Here is a 23,083-nt window from a genome sequence, read left to right on the forward strand (position 1 = left end):
GCTTTGTCACATGGGGCGATGTTTTTCCCTCATGAGGCATAAACTAACAAAACCCCAGGGCTAGGCATTAGAAACCTCTGAGTTGTTGTCAGGGAAACATAAGAGACTCCCGAAACAGGACAGGCTGCTGCTATTACCCTAGGCTGCCTCCCAGAACTTGAAGCTAAGACCCTACTGTTGAAAACACCACACAATTTGGACACAGAACTTGGGGGAATCAAGCTGGAATTGACCTGGAAGCCTCCTTCCTGAAGACTACTATCTAAGAGTGCTATACAAACCGCCATTGGAGAGAAACAATCAATAGTCCTATCCAGAGGTAAAGCCCATTAACTCCAACAATGCCAGGCTAGGCAAAACATCCCCAGTGGCCCAATAGTGGCACCTTTATGTGGGTGGTAACCAACACGGTCCAGTTGGATTTAAGACTTGTTCAAGGTGAGGAGATTCACACTGAGTAGTGTGTAAACAGAGCCAATGATCTGTGGCTGGAGAGGCCAGAGACCCTAGAGAAGAACCTCCTGCTGCCAGTTTTCTAAACTGATATCTATGTTTGGTTGTCAACTTGTCAACATCTGGAACTAACTAAAATCCAGAAATGGAGAACATACTAGTAAGCAACTTTTGCTTAATTTGAAGAATGAAGATCTACTTCTAATCTGGATCTTGAGGAGGAAAAATACACCTTTAATCTGGGCCACACCTTCTGGGAGCCAATAAAAACATGGAAGAAGAAGGTTTTTGTTTTGCTTTTTGCCTGCTTGCCCTCCCCTTGCTACCAGGTCCATTCCTTCACTGGCATTAGACCCTACTTCTTCGGGGTTCCAGCCTCTACGGAAGACCAGGTAAGACAGCCAGCCTCATGGACTGAACAACTTCTGGATTGTTGGACTCTCCATTCATAGCCAGTCATTGATGGATTAGCTAGATTGCCGACTATAAATTATTCTAAATAAATATAAAGTTTTTAGAAATGTTTGCCTTTATATATATACAGATAGATAGATAGATAGATATAGATATAGAAAGAAAACTTCATTGTATAAGTTATTAATCTAGAGGACACTGACTAATACATAAAGCAATATAATTTTTAACTGTACTCTAAATATTGATCTTTATACCCACAGGTATGTGTAGTGCTTACACATAGAAGTCCTCTTTTGTAATACATAGGGACTATTACAGAGATCTGTAATATGTAATTTTCAAATATTGAAAATTGAAAATAATTTTCACAATGCAGCAAATAAGTGATTTGGGGGTGCTTAGCCCCAAATGGTTCATCTACAGCACGACCCTTATACTTAAAGGTCAGGAACATTGGGGAAGAGTGGGGACAAAAGGCTGCAAGTGACAGAAGTCCGAGATACCTGTTTCCAGGTAGCATCTTCTAGACATGACAGGGAATAGCCACCCACGAAATCACAAGCTGCTGCCTACACAGGAATTATACGATGATACAAGCTGACAGGCCAGAATGGATGGGGAAGTCTCCCAGGGTCCCACACCTAGATGAGGAACTACAACCAATCAATGGCTGCTGAGAGAGGGAGAATCCGTTTTCTAGGGGAATAACCTGATAGGTTATTCAATCCAAAGTGGTCACTCCTCAATACATGTATATATGAGCGATGCTAAGTGGACTCAGTGAGTGTGTGTGTGTGAGAGAGAGATTAAAAAGATGCCATTAATTTGAAAGTATGGACAAAGGAGGAGTTGAAGGGAGACAGCAGGAGCTGAAGAGAAGAGCAAAACTTACATAAAGACAAAACTTAAGTATGAAATTCACAAAGAATATTCTATTAATTTTTTTCAAGTTCCCAGGAGGTCTTAACTAATTACATTCAGAATTGTCCCTCATCCCTGCCAGTAGCAGTTTCTCAGCCTGGAGCCTCTAGCTGAGACCTGTAGAGGAAGGAAGGCACTTTCTAATCAGGATTCTAGATCTAAGCCATGCTTTTGGCTTGCTGTGTTTCCTTGGGCTAGCCTTGGCTTCTTCATTTGCTAAACAGATGTGGTTGTGACATAATTAGTATTAGAGAATAGCGGTAATAAAGTCTAATTGGATGGTGCCCAGACACTTCCTGTGATTCATTTGGTACAGAGCCAGCACAACACTCTGACTCTGGGTCTCAGTGCTCCTCTCCCTCAAGCCAGGCTCCCAGTGAGCTCACCATTTACACACTAACACGGCATATTCCTCATCTTCTGTTCTCTCTAAGCCTGCCAGTGCTCTGTTTTAATATATGTCACCACCACCACACCCTATCACAGCAGAGGAGGAGGAAAGGGTGGGGGAGGAGATAAGTATTGGCCTAGACCTCATTGTCCTCTGAGGGTGGGCCGAGAGATCTAAGCTAAACAATAGCGGAATCTCCCAGCTGCGCGGGACTCCAAAACAAAGGTTCCTTCTCCCAACAACTTGATTCCAAATCCTAAAGCAGAACCTGAAGAGGATCACTAGGCTTTCTCTTTACTTGCAACTGGTTTCCCTTTGTGGATTTACTAGGCAAATCATGTTGGAAGGGACAGCATTTCCTCTGTTGGTTCCTTCAATACAAGTTCCTAAAATACAAGTTGATCAAGAGTATTTCTTCTGGGTGTGGGCAGGGGAACAAGAACAAGCCTCAAACTCAAAAATCCTCACACATACCCTAAAAGAACAGAAAGGTTTTCTACCCAAAGTACAGTTAAGTTTCTTTGCAGAGCTGGAAATTCAGTCTTCTGAATGCAGGCACAGTTCTACCAGCTCTTTTCAAGGCTTTGTTTGTTTTGAGATAGTCTTGCTGAGACCAGGCTGGCCTCAGGACTTCATAATCCTCCTGCCTCGACCTCTGGACAACTGGGATTACAGATGTGCCAGAAAGGCCTCAAAGTTGCTATGTAGCTAAGGATTGCTCTCAACTTCTGATCTTCCTGCCTCTGCCTCCCAAGTGTTGGAATAACAGGCCTGCACCACCCACCATTCTGAACCCAGGGCTTCCTGAAGGCTAGGTAAGAACTCTATTAAAGAGCTGCATGCCTAGTCACCTCACTTTCTTAACAAATTCTAAAAACATTTTTTTTTTGGAGGCAGAACCTGGGATCAGTTTTATTGTCCCAGTAGCTACATTAATCTAAAGGAACACCCTATCTACACCAGTAACTAAAGAACCAACTTGTATAACTCACTAGTAGACTATACAACAAGAATTTAGCTTGCCAACACTACTAGAAAATCACACAAGCATCCCAGAAATCAACTGACAGCAGTCAGATTCCATCCCTGAGAGCTCGCCTCCATCAGCCCTGGCATTTGCTAGGAGAAAATGCAGCTACTTAACACTTCTGGGAGCCATTAGATTGTCTACTATCAAGGAATGCTACTGAACACACTCATGAATCACACCCCCGACTGTAAACATGTTCAAAGCTCAGCAGGTAAACAGCTACGTGTTCTTCTACCACTTGAGCGATTAAAATCATTCCAAAGCAGTTCCTGCTCAGCGAAGCAATAAGCATGCTCCTTTCTTCTTGCAAAATTAAGTGATGACTATTTTGGTCCCTTGGCAGCAGAATAACTTTTGTTTTCCAACTGGAAGGTATTTCCTCACCATGACATAGACAGTGGATGATAGCTGTTAAGTAACTTAGGAGCCGGAGTGACACAGCTCCTGCCAGACTCCGCATTCCATGTCTTCCACCTCTGCCAAAAGGGAAACTTGTTTATTTAAGACACATTTAACAAAGACCAGCCAAATCCAAGTGGGCTGCCCAATGACGTGGAGGCCCTGAACACACACCTGACAAGGCTTTTTTGTTTTGTTTTGTTCTCTAAGAGTATTGAATGCTTGGGACAGCGTCATATGAATTGAAGCTCAATGATATCATTTTGGAAACTATGGCAGTAGCTCTAAATAAAATAGAAAGTTTATTTTGTACTTAGGTACGGTGGTATATGCACCTGTGTAAACCCAGCACTTGGGGGTGGGGAATGGTCAAGGCAGGAGGATTGCTGTGTGTTTGAGGCTACACAGAGCTCCATAGCAAGACTCTGTCTCAAAAAATGAACATTTAATAAAGATTATAAGAACGTCAAGGGTTTGAATCTCTAAGGCCCACAGTTATATGGTCTAAGCAGGTGATTGACAGTTTCCTTAGACAAGGGAGTTTTACTAAGAATCTCCCACCACTTACACTGTCTGGCCCTGTTCCTCACCTTCCACTATCTCCCAAGGAGTAGCAGATTGCCCCTCCCCAACTTGTTCCTTCACTTCTTGGGAATCTTCTAACCACTAACTCTCACTTTGCTTCTTGGCTAGGAATTCTGCATTTGGAGTTAATTCCAAATCTCTTGACCACTGCAAAAGTCCCTTCAACAGCACTGGGACTGAACACAGACTGTTTTACTGTATGTTAAAAAAAATAAATTAAAAAGAGGCCCAGTATGGTGGTGCATGTCTGTGATCCTAGCACTTAAGAGGCAGAGGCAGGCAGATGTCTTGAGTATGAGACCATCCTGGTCTACAGAGTGAGTTCCAGGACAATCAGGGCTACATTATAGTGTTGGGAGTACTGAGTCTGGTCTTCAGCTGGATGTTGGGGACTAATGAGTTCTGGCCTTTAGCTGCTCTTCCCTCCTAGAACCTTCTAATTAAAGTCACTAGTTTAATTAGTTGGTTGCAGTGGTTGCAGTGATTGCAGAGCAGCAAGCCTCCTTCCCTGAGTTCCGCTCCACTCCGTGCACCAGTTTGGAACCAAAACGAATGCAGCTGGGGCTAGAAGGCAGCTGGAGCAGAGCTTTGCTAGGTGGCTGTGGTGGAAGGCACATTGCCCCAGCCCAGTCGGTGCCCAGCCTGGCGGATGCCACAGCAGTGCCAGGAGTATCAGCAAATGCAACAAGTGCTGGAGGTAAGACAGACCCCACTGGGCTGCCCGAGAACGCAGCAGCGGGACAAAGAGAAGGCAGTGGCAGTTCTAGGCTCTGCACGCCGAAGAGTCTGCTGCAGAGCGAATTTAAATCAACAGATTGCCCTATTGTAGGAGCAGGTGAACTTATGGTATAACAAATGTCTAGTTCACACTTTTATCATTCCATTTGTATGACATCTGTTAATATTGCTAATGCCTCTTATGTGGTGAAACAACTCAATGGTTATTTGAATAGCCCTTGAAATGTTACAATTAGCACACCAGATTGTTGATACCTGTGTGCCCTGTTTTAGCCAAAGAGTTGGTAGAATACCATAGCCCAAATGGGAGGCTGGGTCCAGTGGTGATTGGGGACCTATTGCCGGCAATCGTAACGCCTGTTTCCATGGGCATTCATCTCTGAATTCTGTGTTAAGATCAGACAACCCATGAGAATTGCAGCATATGGTCACTTAGCAAGTCCTTCTGACCCTGTTGGCCGGTACGGTTTGGTTGCAAATACTGCACCAACAATGAAGACTCCTCTGTAGATGGGCAACTTCTACAGAAGAGGGCCCACCTAAGACAGGGAAGGGGCCTCCCAAAGACGGGTAAGGGTTTACTCTTCTGAGATGATCTAAGACAGGAGGGTCTTCTGTTTATAAAAAATTTAGGGGGGAGATGTTGGGATTAACGAGTCTTGGCCTTCAGCTGGATGTTGGGACTAATGAGTCCTGGCCTTCAGCTGCTCTTCCCTCCTAGAACTTTCTAATTAAAGTCACTAGAAACTGTGCCTAGTTTAGAGGATCAGAGGATGGGATTATCACCTGTTGGCCATTGAATGCAGGGTATTTAAGCCTACATGATGTTAATAAAGGGGGCTTTCTGAACCAGCGTTTGAAGGTCCATGTGTCGGTCTGTCTCCGCGTGTGTATTCTCAACCTCCAGCCCCTTGCCTGAAGCTTGCGAACTGGGTTCTAGCACACAGAGCGCAGACACGGGGGCGCGGTGCGCGACATTATAGAAAGACCCTGTGCTGTAAAAAGGGCTTGGGAGAGACCTTGGTCTGCTCAGGGGCCTCAAGGTGGGTGAGAGCCAGAGGCCTGACGCCAGGCAGGAAACAAACACACCATGTAGGTACCTTAAACTTATTGGGAAAAGGGTAAAGGGGAGAGAAGAGGGGAAAAGAAATAGAGAGGAAGAGGAGGAAGAGGACCAGTCTGCCTCTTCAGAAGAGCTATGGGAAGAGGGTGGGACTGGGTGGAGCTTGTCTCTTAAAGGGATCTTTTGCACCTGAGTACATACTCAGTGACACAGCAGCCATAGGACCCTGGGTCGACCAGGGTACTGCCTGGATATATCTTGTCAAGTGAAAGAGGTCAGCTTAATGCCTAAATCATAACACCCTGTCTCAAAGACCAAACAAAATTTGTTTTAAATATTTCTTAATAATTATTTTTTTTACCTGGGGCCATCGCCATCACAGGTTCTCTTGGTGGCTTTTTGAACATAGAAGAGTGTCCCTGGCTGCACACATAGCTTAGAGCAGAACATGTGCTCAGCATACACAGAACCCTAGATTAAATCCCCAACAGCCAGCTCCAAAAAAGGCATCCCTACCTCCAGGCAAAGACAAAGAATGCCAGGGCTTAGCAGCCAAGGAAACAAACAGCCTCCCCGCAGCAGGGCAGTAACTATATTCCTGTCACTTCTTTGGCCCCAGAGCCAGATGCAACCAGTTCCACGGGAACGACAGATAATCTTAAGACTTCTCAGCTACTCAGGAACCTCAGTCACTGCCAAAGTGGAACCACTGGAGGGAGGTCACAATTTTTTTCCTTTTTTAAATAAAGATGATTACAACACATGCCCAATTAATTATCTTCCTAAATCCCAACAGCCAGGATACTTTGGGAAAGTGTGACGATCCTTAAGGACCACAGGAACTATTTTGGGCAGAAGTCTCTAAATTCCCCAAAGCTCCTCTAACCACACCAAGGCAGATGTGAGTGAGCAGACAAGCTCTTCATCAATGAGAGCAGAGCTGTTCTGCACGCCGGATTCCAGTTCACAAGCCTCCCCGTGGAGCTTAGGGAAGGGCACTAGCTTAGACGGGGTGAGCCCTGGGTTTGAAACCCAGCACTGCAGAGGGGTAGTTGATCAGACAGAGATGGCAGAATTAAGCAAGGGAGGCAGGAGACGGTGTAAAGTATTAGGATAACCGCAGACATGACTGACAACTACACACAACACTGATTCTAATAAAAACCTACCAGAGTCAAATCAACTCGTATGACACTCATAACCAGAATAACCTCAACTCTTTACAATACGAACATGCCCACTCTGTCAACTCAGATCACTCGGGGAAGACCTCAGGGAAAAACAATGCAAATAAGACCTGGTCAGAACATCTGAGGCACTGAAGCACAGAGCAGATGGCCTTGTCTCTGGTCTACAGAGTCTCCAGGACCACAGTGGGGTGTGTGACTTAATCGCCAGCTGCCCCAAGCAGCAAGCTTGACCTTGAGGCATTGTTTAATTACATTACAAAGGGCCAGTGGGCATAGGGACAGACAAGAAGCTCACAGTAAATAAAAATCACTTAAAGGAAAGCAAAGCAGCTGTAGGGGTCAAAGGCTTATGATAAATATGCAAAATTAAGAGACTGTGAAGTAAAAGGAAAGGGGAAGTCCCCATCTCAACAATGTGACTTTGGTTTTGTCTGGTTTGCTGAGGCAAAGTCTTGTTATATAACCCAGAAGGGACTTAAACTCAATATCTGCAGGCCTCAGCCTCCCAGTGCTGGGACTATGGGGGTGTACCGTTGTGCTTTGCTGACTTTGTGGTTAAAATGAAAATATTTTTCCCAGGTGAAATGACCCTTCCTTTCCTGTATGTACAAGTCAGGTTGTGTATATTCATCAATGCATTCAATACAAAAACATAACTGAAGCCAACTGCTTATGGCATGTTTCTGACTCTCTTTAATAACGTTAATATGCAATATTCATAAGAAATGTAAGTAACAAGATCCAGCTTCACTTTCATCTTTATAAGATGAAATGCGAGAGTTTTCTGGTTTCCAAGGCAGCTGAAAAAAAATTCTGTAAGCAATAAATATGCCCAAGGATATAATAGGTCCTACAGATACACTATAAATAGCAATGGTTAGGATTGCAAGCAAACATTTAAAATTTTAAATCAAGAACTCACAGAGACTATACTTCAAAGCCTAGCTTTGACATTTAGTAGCCTGCTACTTCCTTCATTTAAAATAAACAAAAGGAAAAAAAAACTATCTTCAGGGATGTTATGAGGCCAAAAATAAATAATTTGTGTAACATAGCTATACAATATACTAAAAGGTACATAAAGAACACTTATTAAAAGGCCATTTACTTAAAAAGATTTGGTAATTTAAATAATCACATAAACATCACTTAATACCCACAAGTCTTTGGAAGCTGAGCAGCGAAGACCTGAAATTGAGACACAGGGAGAAGGAGATGCCAAACCGAGGTGGGAAAGACAGAAGCAAGACAAATATGGTCTGAATAATGGACTTCATCTATGAGTCTTAATATGAATAGCACTGCTCAAAAATGAAGGCAGTAGCTAAGTTAGCAGCCAGAACAGAGGACAAAGCAACTAGTCATTTAAAAGTCCGCATGACTCACAAGACTGTATACTCGGGACAGAATGACAGTTTTAGGATGGGGAACACATGAGAACTGGGGAAAACTATTCATTTTATGATGCACTTAGAAAAACAGATGAAGCTGGTTGGTGGTGGTGCAGAGTTTTAATCCCAGAGCTCAGGAGGCAGAGGCAGGCGGCTCCCTGTGAGTTTGAGGTCAGTCTGGTCTATAGAGCAAGTTCCAGGATAGTTAGTGCTGTTATACAGAGAAACCCTGTCTAGAAAAAACAAAAATAAAATAAAATAAAAACCCCACATTCTATTTGGTATCAGCTATCAGTATGTCCAGGGGCCTTGGGTCTAGATTCCTGACTTTATTGAGAGACTATGTGCTGGTTAGTTTTGCCGTCAGTGTGACACAATCTAGAGTCACCTGGGACAAAGAAACCTTAACCAAGGAACTGCCTGATCAGTTGACCGATGGCCATGGCCATGAGAAACCGTCTTGACTGGGGCAGGCACAGGCTGGAGGTTTTCGAGGAGGGCTGTATGTCTTTAGCTAGAAGAACTGCTGGACTTGAGCCCTTAGTCGCACATATGTGAGGGATATTCGTAGTTGTTCTTTTTTTACTCTTTGTGGGCCCACCACCCAGCTCCCATAAATCACATGGAGTCTTATTCTTTCTTATGAATGCCAAGCCTTAGATTGGCTTATTTATTGCCAGTTTTGCTAACTTAAATTATCCTGTCTACCTTCTGCCTCTGGGCTTTTTTTTTTTTTACCTTTCTTTATTCTATGTGTCTTTCTTTCCTTCTTTCTCCATGGCTGCCTGTGTGTCCAGGTGACTCCTGGTCTTCTCCTCTCCTTTTTCTTGCTCCTCCCTTCTCTTCTTTTTGTCTATTTATTCTCTCTGCCTGGCAGCCCCACCTGTAACTCTCCTGCCCACCTACTGGACATTCAGCTCTTTATTAGACCAATCAGGTGTTTTAGACAGGCAAAGCAACACAGTTTCGCAGAGTTAAACGGGACAATGTAAAGAACGCAACACATCGTCATATCATTTAAACAAATGTAACACATCTTAAACTAATATTCCACAACAGAAATTGGGGATATTGGGTATATCTTGCCAAAAAATAACAAAAACAGAGTAACATTCCTTGCAGCAGACACACAATCTTGTAAAAACTTGAAAGACGAGAGTGTGTGAGAGGAAAATGAGCGTGTGGTCAGGTACACACAGCTCTTCCCTAACAGGTCTGCTCACGGTGACTGCGGTTTAAAAAAGCTAGCAATGCTGTCTCAAGTGTCTCCGTTTCTGGGAACTATTTAGATTAAAGAAGACACGCCCCCAAAAGATACGACATCATTACGGGTGCTGGGGGTATAGTTTTGTGGGGGGAGAAGGAGAGAGGGAAGAGGAGGAGGGAAGAGGAGGAAGTGAGGCAGAAATGGGGCAAAAAGAGGAAAGTGAGGAGGAGGAAGCAGCAGCAGCAGCAGCAGCTCTCATAGCTCATTTATTATGACGAAATGGAAGGTGCTGAAGATTATTATTCGGAAATCATCTGGGTACATCTAGATGTAAATGAGATACAACTTATAAAATGTCTATTATATATAATTTATAAGCCTATAAGTATATAAAATCTTATTATAAATTTAAAATGTAACCAAGCACTAGAGAGCACAAAGGTATAATTCACTTGTTAGCTGCGCTAAGAACCTTTAGGGTAGGAAAAGGACAGGACTGGGGATAATCTTAGACTCGAGAAAAATATGAGCAGATACTTACAATATGCAAAAGCTTCAACACATCCACAAACCTGTTAAAAAAAAAAGAACCAATAAGATTTTTTAATAAGTCAACTGGGAAGAACAGCGTTTAAACTGCTAACTTGATACCTACACTTTCTCAGAGCTCATGATCTCCTTGGCAATATGATGGACTTTGCTTTTCATCCCAGTATCTTCATCCTGAAGACAAAGAGTGCATTGAGAAAGAATGAATTCCCAAAATATGGCATCAGCTATGAGCTGGTTAGACATATATTTTAGCCCTGATCCTATGTTATCTATAAGAACACAATTCACACTTTGCAATATTTCAAAGGCAAATATGGGGAGGTAAATAAGATAATAAAACCATAATACAGAAGTAGCTGAGAGAAATCAGGAATTGGGTTAGGTGACACATGCCTTTCTTTCATTTTAGTCTTTAGAGTAGATAGATAGATAGATAGATAGATAGATAGATCGATCGATCGATCGATCGATCGATCGATCTCTATGAGATTGAAGCCAACCGGGGCTACACAGTGAGTTCCAGGCCATCCAGGGCTACATATTGAGACCACTAATCAAGCAATTAACCAATCAATCAATCAAAGGTATCAAAGTTTCAACATGGAAATGCCATATTCTGCAAGGGAAACACCTATGAGTATCACGAGAAGCCAGTGAGAGGTCATGTATGTAAGTAATCCCAACACTCAGGAGACTTGAAGCAGGAAGACGGTAGGTTCTAGGCCTATTTCGACAATACTACAAGACTGGATAAAATACATAAATAAAAGTACTTTAGATAATGCATGACGAAGTGTTATGATGAACTAGTAATGTGATGTGTAAGTCAAATCACTCAAATTCTGAAAGTACAGTTAATCGGGGCTCTTCATGACAGTATATGTCTGGCATCATCCCAAGGACACCTTTTAATTATTTCTTGGTGGGAACATTAAATACCCCGGCAAGGACACAAACTATGCATGTCCAGGAACAGATGAAGATGACTTGGAAAGTACTTTTGACATTTAGACGAGTTTGTTGTTGTTTACAGGGAATAGACAGAAACATTTCCCTTTCTAGTCTCTGTGAGATCTGAAAACATAATTCCTCAGTGAAGAGGAATGAACAGTAAATAAGGAACAAGCAATCAGAACATTTACTTAAGGTGAAATGACAACTGGAACCAGGCTGAGGATATAACTTAGCAGTACGAGCTTATTCGGCATACACAAGGCCTTAGCCCCTAGCAGAGCACATATGTATGCACACATGAACACACACACACACACACACACACACACACACACACACACACACACAAATTAACATTAAAGAGCAATTTCCGCTACCATGAAAATGGAAAAGCTCCAATACTTCTGGAGAAAGGCGTCAGGCCCCATTCTGTAAAGATTTTTTTTTTTTCCATTCCTGTTGCTATGCTGTTTGCACTCTTTCCAGCATTGGCAGCACCAAGACAGTTACTTTGTTCTGCCTCAAGAGCTATTGGGCAAGGAAATGCATAAAAAGTCACCATGGCAATCCAGTAGTCATTCATTGACAGAACGCCACTTGGGGCGGGGTGGTGTATTAAAGCCACGGCTCTCAGGAGCAGCCTTCTCTACACTGAAGTGGTGCGCCATCCCGAAAGAACCACTTAGCACTGTGACAGTTCAAAGTATTATCTTCAGTCTTCATTTTATTTTGCTTTTCAATTTGTTTTGTTTCATTTCGAGACAGAGTTTTGCTGTAGCCCAGGCTGGCCTCAACTCACAGCCTTTGTACCTCAGCCTCCTGAGGTCAGGGATTGGAGGCACAGTCACATCTCGGTATGTTTACATCTATATGTTTATGTTCCTATCTCAGCCTCCTGAGGCTGGGAATTATAGGCACAGCCACACTTCAATGTGTCTAGATTTTGTTCTCAATGTTCTTCAACATGTTTGTTTGTTCAATATGAATTTTGTTTGTTTGTTACAGTGCTAAGGACTGATCTGAGAGGCACAGCACATGAATTTACTGTTGGAACTGTCAAGCTATGATACTGAGCATAAGGCAGGTTCAGTGAAAGACCATTCCCCCAAATAGGTGAACGGCAATTAAGGAAGGCATCTGAGATGTTGGGTCTCCACAGACAAATATACAAATGTACACACGGAAACACACACGCAAAAATGTATCACTTTCGACTTCAAGTAGTTACCTCGACACACCTTCCCAATATACACTGCTAAACACACACCCAATATAGTTAATTACTTCCCTATTGAGACCTGACAAACCCAACATCCTGCAAAATTTACATCGAAGCTTCATTTTGTCAAACAACTTGTGAAAAGTAACACTACCAGATTTGCTGTATGGCAGAGAATGGACTAAACTGGTCCTCTTGCCTTTATGTCCTGAGTGTTGGGATTACAGGCGGGTGTGAAGTCAGTCATTAATACAGGTTTGCCTGTATTTGTCCCTTCCATGTTTTCTTTTATCACAGAAAAGTTGGCATGCAATACCAAGAAACCTTTCTACTGATATAGACTGTTCTGCCAGAATATTCCAAGAAGGCTACAACCCAACTATTTATGAAAAGAATCTTAAATGGCAAATATGATGGCTAATTCTGCCTGTCAAAACACTTGAGAAGAAGGCACCTCAATGAAGACACTGCCTCCAAGTCTGTGATAATACCTGTGGAGCATTTCTTAGATTGCTGATTTGTGTAGAATTGTTCAGTCCACTGTGAGTGGTACTCTCCATGGACAGGTAATCCTTGGCAGTAGAAGAAGGATAGACAAATGTGAACCTGTGGCATTCCCTCGTGGTCTCTGCTTCAGTCCCTGACTCCAGGTTCCTACCTGGAATATCAGAGCTTTGGTCTCCCTCAATGATGGGCTATATTCCTTTCCTTTCCCACATTACTTTCGGTTATGTTATCTATCACAGCAACAGAAACCAGAACAACTGACTACTAATTCAGAGTACAGCCAAGGGTTGGTGGCATACGCCTTTAATCCTAGCTCTTGGGACGCAGAAGCCAGCCTGGTCTACGGAGCAAGTTCCAGGACAGCTCCAAAGCTACACAGAGAAATCCTGTCTTATAAAAAAAAAAAAAAAAAAAAAAAAAAAAAAAAAAAAAAAAAAAAAAAAAAAAAAACGTAGAGTACATAAAAATGTAGTCTAATTCCTAGCATGTTTTACCTTTCCTTTTCTCCGCTCTCAAACTCTATTGCTATGGGGTTTAACTTCTGCCCCCATTAGCATCCACTTTCCTAAAGTAGGTTCTTGAATAATTAAGACTAATGGGTTGCATAAGTTTTGTTCTACTTCAACCACCCACCTTCTAGGACAGAGACGAGGCTAACACTCCTCAGGAGGCACAATCTGACCTTGCAGACCACACCTCAGCCCTGCACTAATGGGAGGGGACTGCATATGTTTTTGCACACATGCACCCTTGGATAACCGATATTCTGAACACCTACTGAATCAATGCTTTTCTAATCTTACTATACATTGCTCCATACTACCTGTAACTATAAGATTAATGCTAATGAAGGACAGTATATATTTTTAAAATTAGAAATTCATTAAAGGCCTAGGAATATAGTTCAGTGATGCATAGAAAGTTCGAGACCCTTCATTTGATTCCTAGCACTGCTCCCAATCCTCCTCAGACCCTAACCCACATATAAAAACCCAAAAACCAAGAAGGTGTGGACTCAGCAGTAAAAAGCACCTGCTGGCCAGGCATAGAGGCACACACCTTTATCCCAGAAGGTAGGAGACTGAGCCAGGCAGATTTCTGTGAGTTTGCAGTCAGCCTAATCTACATAAGGAGTTCCAGGCCAAGAAGGGCTACAGAGAAAGACCCAGTCTGACACAAACAAACAACCAAACAACACTTGCTGTCTTGGACAGAACCAGGATTTATTCTCAGTACCCACATGGCAGCACACAAGCATCTGTACGGCCATTTCCAGGAGATCCAGTGTCCTCACTGGTTTCATGGGCAGCAGGCAAAGCAGTCACCCACATAAAATAAATCTTTCTTCTAAGGTATAACTACTTTGGCACTTGCCTTTTCTTCCCTTTCCTCCTCTTAGTACTGTCCTAGCACTGGGGCTCTACTCTCTGCTCGAGCCTTGCTCTCCTGAGCCTAAATCAGTCAGAACTGTGTAGTGTGGGACCCTCCGTAATAGTGAAGATCCACCATCCCTAGGCAGACAGCATGTGTCTACTACAGTGAATGACAAGAGTACAGACTAGAGAACTTGTTTATCCATCATAACTCTAGAAAAGGACGAGTATCCGGAACACACACACACACACACACACACACACACACACACACACACACACCATAACTCTAGAAAAGGACTAGTATCCGGAACACACACACACACACACACACACCATAACTCTAGAAAAGGACTAGTATCCGGAACACACACACACACACCTCTGACGACTATAGGGCTCATCAGTTAAAGAGAACTTGGGCAAAAGACCCAAGTTCAGTTCCTGGCACCTACACAGTGACTCACGACCATCCATAACTACATTTCCAAGTGATCTAACGACCTCTTCAGGTACCAGGCAAGTATGTGGTATACAAAAATACACACGCAACAAGAATAAAGATTTTTTAAAAACCTCTGCAAACTCAAACAACTCAGAAATGAGAACAGATGTGAGCAGACATTTCACCAGCAGATAGAAGATTAGCCAGCAAGTATACGAAAATGCCCTGTCACAGCCATGTTAAAACTACAATGAGGTAGGACCTCACACCCACAGAAGAGCTATAATTAAATGCATCAATCAAGGCAGGCATAGTGGCACAAACTTGTAAGGTAGGAGGATCAGGAAATGGAGGCCAGCCAGGCTATATAACCAGATCCTATCCCAAAACAAACAAACAAAATACAAAGAATCAAGTGCCATCAGAACTCAGGAAGCTGAGGCAGAATGATCTTCAACTGTAAGCCATCTTGACTATTGAGCGGGTCACTGTCTTGAAATATAAAGCCAAGGAGGCATTGGCAAGATGTGGAGCTACTGGTCCTTGTATACACTGCAGGTGGGGACGGTAGCCCTTATGTGTTCTGATTCGGGTTTCTGTAGTTGCCTAATGCCAGAGACAATTTACATTTCTATCTTTCTTTTAAACGTTTTAAGTTACATTTACTCTCTCTCTCTCTCTCTCTCTCTCTCTCTCTCTCTCTGAGTGTGTGTGTGTGTGTGTGTGTGTGTGTGTGAGAGAGAGTGAGAGAGAGAGAGAGAGAGAGAGAGAAACTGAAGGTCAGAGGGCAGTCAGGGCAGCCAGCCGGAGTTCATTCTCTCCTACCATGTGGGTCTCATGGATTAACTTCAGGTCACAGAGCCCGGCCACTGGATGGCAAGCACCACTTCCCACTGAGCCATCTCACCAGCTCATCTCTCTTATCCTTATTATCCTGAGCTGTTTCCAGGAGGAAGGAGTCATAGCATCGTCGTGCCATCCTCCTAAAACGTGAAGCTATTTGACCTTGAAATCAGTATAAGAAATAGCTCTGCTGCAGCCAATCTCCTGCTCTGTGAAGCTGGGTACTGCAGTCAATGCCCTGCTCTGAAGCTGGGTTTGATCACTAGATTCAGACGCACACCTTATAGTTCAGATTCCCGGGTAGCTATTTCAAAACTTTAAAAACAGATCTGGGATGGAGTGTGAGCGTTTGAAGAAGGGATTAATAAAATAGCCCAGCTGAGCTCCAGGAGTACAATCGGCAAGAGGGAGGAGCAATAATGTGAACAAAGAGGAAACCCACACAATCAGCTGACCCGAGCTAATGGCAGCTCACTGACTCTGGACTGACAACTAGGGAGCCTGTATAGCGCCAAACTAGGCAACCTGAATGCAGGTGATGTGGCTTGGGCAGGATCTAACCCTATTGCATGAACTTCTTTTTCTCTAGGAAGAGATACCTTACTCAGCCTAGGAAGGTTGCTGGACAGGCGGGGTGGGGGTTGGCTGGGCTGGGTTTGGTTTTGCCTCAATGAGCTGAAGAGACAGACTTAGTTGACTTTTCAGGGGAGGCCATACCCTCCCTGAGGAGTGAATGGGGGGTGGGGTGGGATGGGGAGAGCAGGAGGATAGGAGGGAGGGGGAACTGGGATTGGCATGTAAAAAAATAAATATTCTTACAAAATAGCACAGGAAAGGGCAGACAAATATAAGCAAAGTACAAGTGTGTGTGTGTGTGTACATGTGTGTGTCTATAAAAATATCTTAATGAAATCCAATATTTTGTACAACTAGAAAAACTTCAAAAGAAATAGCCACAATCTTCAAGAAGTGAGCATAGGGAATAAAGCCACAAACTCTCACAACTGTGAACCTGCTGAGCATCTAAGGAGGCCACACTAAGGCAGAACGTGGAGTCAGGTAGGCTTCACACGGAAAACATACCTGATGCCCTTCAGCCGCTGAAAACACTCAGACAATACCGTCAAGTATGGTGCTCGGAGAGGCTGACCACGGGAGCACAGACCCACGCACAGCTGCCTTAGACTTTATAGCTCTCTCACCGTCTAGGTTCCCAGCACAGAGAAGGCTCTCTGTGAGATATCTGCATATCTAACTCAAGAAAGGTCATCCGAAGTAAGTACAATTGTCTTGCATTTCCTCCCCAAAACTCCCTCAACCAGGGAAGGCTAACTCATAGAAAAGAGGAAAAGGTCTCAGTCTACTGAGCCAAATATAACCCTCTCTTTTTTTCCAAGGACTGCCACCCAAGAGAGACTTGGTCTACACACTGACAAGCAGAGCTCAGGGTGCATCCTCCCCCACCTACACTTCCCTATGCACTGTGTGGCCCTTCTCTGTGTGGCTCCCATACACATGCTTTCTCTAGCTAGTGTGCCTGTTCGCTTCTCTCAGCTGACTCAGACAGGGAACCTGCAGAGGAAGCGAGGCCTTCCATGTACCTACTGTACATCCCCATGTATCAATGCCAGGAACCTGAATTTCTCTCTTGTCAGTCCCACCTTCTGAGTCAACAAAGCTTGTTGATTTATCCTTCGGAGTATTTCCTTAATTGACCCTTTCCTTAATGTGTGCTAGACTTCTGTCACTTGACAAAATATCCGCGACAAACAATTTAGACGAGGTCTAACTGGGCTCAGGGCTCCGGGGATTTCGGTCAGTGGTCTCTGCATTGCTTAGGCCAAAGGCAGCACAGTTCGTCAAGGCAGGCGTGTGTGGCAGAGGAACTGCTTGACTCAACAAGCGTGGGAGCAAAGAGAAAGACAAGGCGTTTCCCAAGATATCCACCAACACTGCTTTTCCTCCTGCTCCTCCACACCCCTTCCTTGACTCCAGCCAAACTGGAAACATCTTGTATTTCCACGTGAGTTCTGCCCTCCTCTGACTCTATACACCTTTCCCTGCTTCAGAATTCCCTTCTGGTCAAGGCCATCTTTCCTTCCAAGGATTTCTGACTGCCACGTTCTAGGTCATTTTTTTAGAAAAGTCGCAGGTTGTCCCTTTACGAAGACTGCCCTGATACTCTTCTGTTACCTTCAAAGGTCAAGGTTACTCTCTTGTTCATATGTTATGTATAAGACGCTCAAGGGTTGTTACTATCTGTTGACACTCCCAATATTCTCTGTAGTCTACCTATTTACTTTTGTATCCTTCTATACATAAGCATAGTGCCTAACTCACTGTTCAAGGAAAATTCACGAGCAGGTAAATGTGCACAGGTGGCTGCCACTTTCTTAGAACCTATGACCAGTGCTTGCTTCGGCAGCACATATACTAAAATTGGAACGATACAGAGAAGATTAGCATGGCCCCTGTAGAAGGATGACGTGCAAATTCGTGAAGCAGTCCATTAGAGAGAGAGAGAGAACTTATGACTAGAGCACATTGTTTGATATGTTAGATATCATAAAACACAAACTCGAACTCAAAATCCGTGGCACATACAATAAAGGATAGTGGGTTGAACTAAATAAGGGAACCTAATCTAGGATTATAATAGCTCTCTATTTTTGTCTTTTTCTATGATTTATTGTATTTTTAGGTCTATTGGGGGTGTGAATGTTTCCCCCGTGTGCGACTGTATGTGTACCTGTGCCTTTAGAAGCCAGAGAGGAGGCTGGAGTTACAGACAGTTTTGAGCCACTATGTAAGAGCTAGGAACCAAACCTAGGTCCTCTGAAATAAAAATGTGCTTTAACCATGGAATTATCCCTGCACTCCTTACTTTAATTTTTTGAGCCATGGTCTAACTATACACTACATAGATATGAATGACCTCTAACACAGACCACTGCCTTATTCTGCCTTTCAAGTGCTGGGATTAAGGGCATTCGCCACCGTTCGTTCCACATAAGGTTTATTTTAACGGTGTGTGTGTGTGTGTGTGTGTGTGTGTGTGTGTGTGTGTGCATGTGAACGCAGATGCTAAAAGAGGCCAAAGCTTCGGTTGTGAGCAGCCTGATATGTGTCCTGGGTACCTACTAGGAACCAAACTCCCATCTTCTACAGGAGCAAGCACTACCAGCTCCAAACTGCTGAGCCATTCCTCCAAGCCTCTATTTTTCCTTTTAAGCTAGGAAAATTACAGACTTAAATGAAGGCATGTTAGTAGACTAGAAATCAATGGGTTGTAGTCATATGAAAAGTCAAAGACAACAAATATTAATATTCTCTCCATCGTGTAAGAACAGTCACTAATGTGGACCCAGCCAAACAATGATGGGAACACATCTTGTGAGACCTCAAGAGGCTGTGTTTGGCAGCTCAGGCTTCTGAGCTAATGAAACCGTATCACATTTTAAAGCAGACTGCCTGTTAAATATCAACATCTCTCCAGAGCAAAGCGTACTGCAATGGATGTCAAGATGCTCACCACAGACGAACGAAAACACACTGTCAAGGGTCATGAAATAACTCACACACATTAAACACAGAACCTTTGATCTGAAATCCAGTGATACGCTCTGATCTTTTGATAACAGCCCAGCTTTGTCAGTCCTTCTTAACGGCGTTCTCTTTATTTCGCAGTTGCTGAGTACCAGTGACGGCCAATGACGTTCTCCCTTTGGGGTTAATGCTGTCTGAGAGACCGTCTCTACCATAACAAGAGTTCTACTCGCAAGAGAAGAATGTCAACAGCAAGACCTGCCCAAGGCACAGCTCTTTATCATTTTTATGTCCCAGATGAGGTGACATCATGATGTTACCTAAAGGACATTGTCCTTTCCAGGCTCCGCCCTTCTCTTTGCAGGGGAATAATCACGAGCTATTTTCAAAAGATTCGAAATGAACAGAGAAACAAATATTCAGAGGAGCTACAAACTGAATGTTCTAACTGTAAAGAAACAAAATGAATACACTTCATTTTAAATTTAACTTTATTTTTTGCTTATTTCTTGAGACTGAGTCTCAGTGACTTGCCTTGGTTGGCTTGGAATTTACTATGTAGAACAAAATGGCCTCAAATTTGCAGGAATCCTCCCATCTTTCCTTCCAAATGCTAAATGGGCACGAGCCACCTTGCTCAACACATTTCTTTAAAACAAACATTTATTAAGACCTGAAAGAACAATAAACTAAAATCTGAAGAACTTCGAGGAAGTTGGCAAAGGACTTGCCACACAAGTACAAAGACCTGAATTCAAATCCCCAGTACCAACACAAAAGTCAGGCAAGACAGCAAACACTCCTCTTGCTGAAGTGGTGAGCTCCAGATTCAAGAAGAGCTCCAATGTGGGGCGGGTGGGGGGAGATAAATAAATAAATAAATAAATAAATACTGACAATGACTCTTGGCCTCTACGTGTACATGAACACACACATACCTGTTTAACACTCCCCCACACATACACACACACAGGAATTTCCAAAGGGAATTAATAAAGATTCCCGTAGTTTATTACTTTACTCCAAACATGTTTTGTGGACATCATTTAGCTTCTGCGAACAATATGTCAACCAGACTGCAATTAAAAATTCTAAATCAGGGGTTTTCAAGCAGGTTACACAGCCTATCTAAAATCCCTTTACTTCCTAGGATTCAAAGACAGTACATATGATAGCTCTTGTGGGAAGTTTTTGTTGTTGTTTGAAGCAGGTTTTCACTTTTCAGTCGTAGCTGGCCTCGAACTCATAGAGTTCCACCTAAGTGCTGCCTCCCAAGTGCTGGGATAAAAGGCATACACCATGACACCTAGCTGTTTTTATATGCCATAAAATGTGGTTTTACTCTTTAAATAGTTCAGTGGTTCCTAGTGAAGTCAGGGCTGTCCATCCATCACCACAATCTATTTAGAATACTTCCATCTCTCCCAAACAATTCTGTGCTCATTAATAGCCACCTCCGTTCCTCTTTACAGCCAAATACTATTCTACTGTGTCGATATATCACACTTGTCTTTTTCAATTTTCAGTTGACGAGCATTTAAATTCTCTCGTTTTTGTCACTATTCTAATAATACAGTGCTAGAATGGAGCCGCGGCTTAGGCCACACTATCTGCGGCAGCCATCCCCTCAGATACTGACAGACACCCTACTAGGACATTGTGAATCTCTAGCCAACAGACTTTCCAGTACCCGAGCATCTCACCTGGGAGTCAGTCTATATCAAAGAGGATACTGATGGCCACACATCCTGTCCCCCATGCCCTTCCCTTCCTCCTGAGTCGCCTGACTGCCGTCTTGTGCTGTGAAGCCACCCCGGCTCTCAGAAGGTCACTCTTGCCAGGTGGGCACAAATTTCCTCTCCTCAAGGCCCCCACTATGCTGTCTGTCACTGGGGCAGGAGCATAAACTCTCCCCAGGAGCCCCACCATGCTGTCATTTGTCTGTCTATCCCTGCTATCCACAATTCTTCTAATCAACTTCTCACTCCCAACAATCCATCTCAGTGTCCCCTTAAACGCCCACCTGAGACCGTTCAATTACAGACAATGATAAAAGGAAGATTTTTGCACAAGCTTTTCTGTGGACATATATTTTCAATTATCTCGTGTAAGAAGTACTAAACGTAGAGTTTCTGGGCCACATGATGACTACAGTAAAGCTTTTAAAGAACTACAACTGTTTCCCAAAGTGCTTCTTCTTTTAAATCCTCCACATACATTCTCACCAATGTTGAGACTTGTTGTTGCTTTTGAGTTGGGGTCTAGCTACACTGTGCTGGCTGGCCTGGAACTCACTAGGTAGACCTGGCTGGCTTTGAACTCCTGTCAACCCTCCTGTCTTTGCCTTCCAAGTGCTGGGATTATAGGCCTGTGACAGTGAACCTGAAAGTGACTATTTATTCAAGGTCATCCAGCACAGCAGAGCTAAGTCTGAACCAGTCTTCCCCACTGAAGCAGAACAATGACAAGCACACGGCTTCCTTACTTGGAAAAGACCAGGGGTGTGTTAGATGGTGTGGACTCATGGGCACACACAGAAGGACTGCTGTGAAATGCTTGATATTCCCCTTGCTGTGTATGACCAAGATAACTGAACGTCGGCTGTGCACTAACCCTGGGTCGGACACTGTTCTCAGCAGGGCCATCATTCCTTCACAGTAATCCTTGAAGGAAGGGAAACATCAACCCTAGAATCTACTTCTTTCTGTTTTTCAGAGAGGGAAACAAAGTGAGATACTCAAAATCATAGAGCTTGAGAGAGGTAGGAACCCAAACACAATTTCACTTCAAAGACTGTATTCTCCTAACCACTCTGAAAGCAAATTACTTAAAAATGTTCACTAGGCTGTGGTTAGGCAGACTGACAGCCATCTAGCTAATATATTCTACCTCACTGTTCTGGATGAAGACACACAATCTCAGTTCCTCAGAGTAGTTGAGAATTCTAAAGGAGAGACATTATTGATGCTACTGATACAAGATTAAAAAAAAAGTCACATGTTTACAATTAACTGAAAAGGAGGGTGGGCAGTGAGGTGGCTCAGAGTGTAAAAGTACCTGCCACATAAACCTCAAGAGTGGACTCCGGTCCCTCAAATCCACACAGGAGAGGAAAGAAGTGATTCACAAAAACTGTCCTCTGACTTCTACAAATTTGTGATAGTGAGTGTGTGTGATAGCTGTGAGAATCACACAAATGTTAAAAAAAAAAAAGATAAAGATTTAGCAGGCGACATGGCACAAAAGGACAAGGAACTATGAAATAAAGAAAGGGAGGGAAGCAAAGGCAGGCACAAAGACAGAAAGGAACCTTAGGTGGTGAGGGCTATTTGTCCACTGTGTGAAGATTATGTGTCGCTGTGATTGGTCTAATAACAGGCGGAACGGCCAATAACTAGGCAGGAGAGGTTAGGCAGGACTTCCAGGCAGAGAGAGGAACTCAATGTTAGAATCTAGGCACGCAAGAGACACCAGTCAGAAACGGAGGGAATGTCTGAATCAGACATTGAGAATGGAGAAGAGATAGAGAGCCACATGGCAGAACGTAGATTAATAGGAACAAGTTAATTTAAGTTATAAGAGCTAATCGGGAACAAGCATAAGCTAAAGGCCAAGCTTTCATAATGAAGAATCAGTCTCTATGTCATTACTTTGGGGCTGGCAATCCCAAAAAGAAAGTCTGACCAGAAAGACCTACTATACTTAGGAGTCTCCACTGATCACAGGCAGTGACAGAACATGATGCTGGACAGAATCATGGACCACATGAGAGCCTTCCTTTACCCTGTGCACCGGTATGATCTCCAGCGTCATGTGGAGATCACTGTGGTTACCACTTCAATAGAGAAACCAGACAAGG

At 43.4% G+C, this 23,083-nt stretch overlaps 1 protein-coding gene and 1 non-coding gene across 2 annotated transcripts in view; one reads left to right on the forward strand and one right to left on the reverse strand.

The window, feature by feature from the left end:
• Positions 1–23,083, reverse strand: part of Fgd6 (FYVE, RhoGEF and PH domain containing 6) — a 121,558-nt gene that overhangs the window by 48,742 nt on the left and 49,733 nt on the right. Inside the window, exons 4-5 of the mRNA XM_087902139.1 lie at positions 10,441–10,508; positions 10,327–10,357 (exon numbers count right to left, since the gene is read on the reverse strand). Coding sequence (XP_087758265.1) covers positions 10,327–10,357; positions 10,441–10,508 — 99 coding nt within the window. The remainder of the gene's footprint in view (positions 1–10,326; positions 10,358–10,440; positions 10,509–23,083) is intronic.
• On the forward strand, positions 18,088–18,194 carry LOC125390119 (U6 spliceosomal RNA). The gene has a single exon (XR_007228654.2). It is a non-coding gene; the product is annotated as a U6 spliceosomal RNA (small nuclear RNA).

This window comes from Myodes glareolus, chromosome 26, assembly GCF_982192425.1.
Source record: "Myodes glareolus chromosome 26, mMyoGla1.1, whole genome shotgun sequence".
NCBI lineage: Eukaryota > Metazoa > Chordata > Mammalia > Rodentia > Cricetidae > Myodes > Myodes glareolus.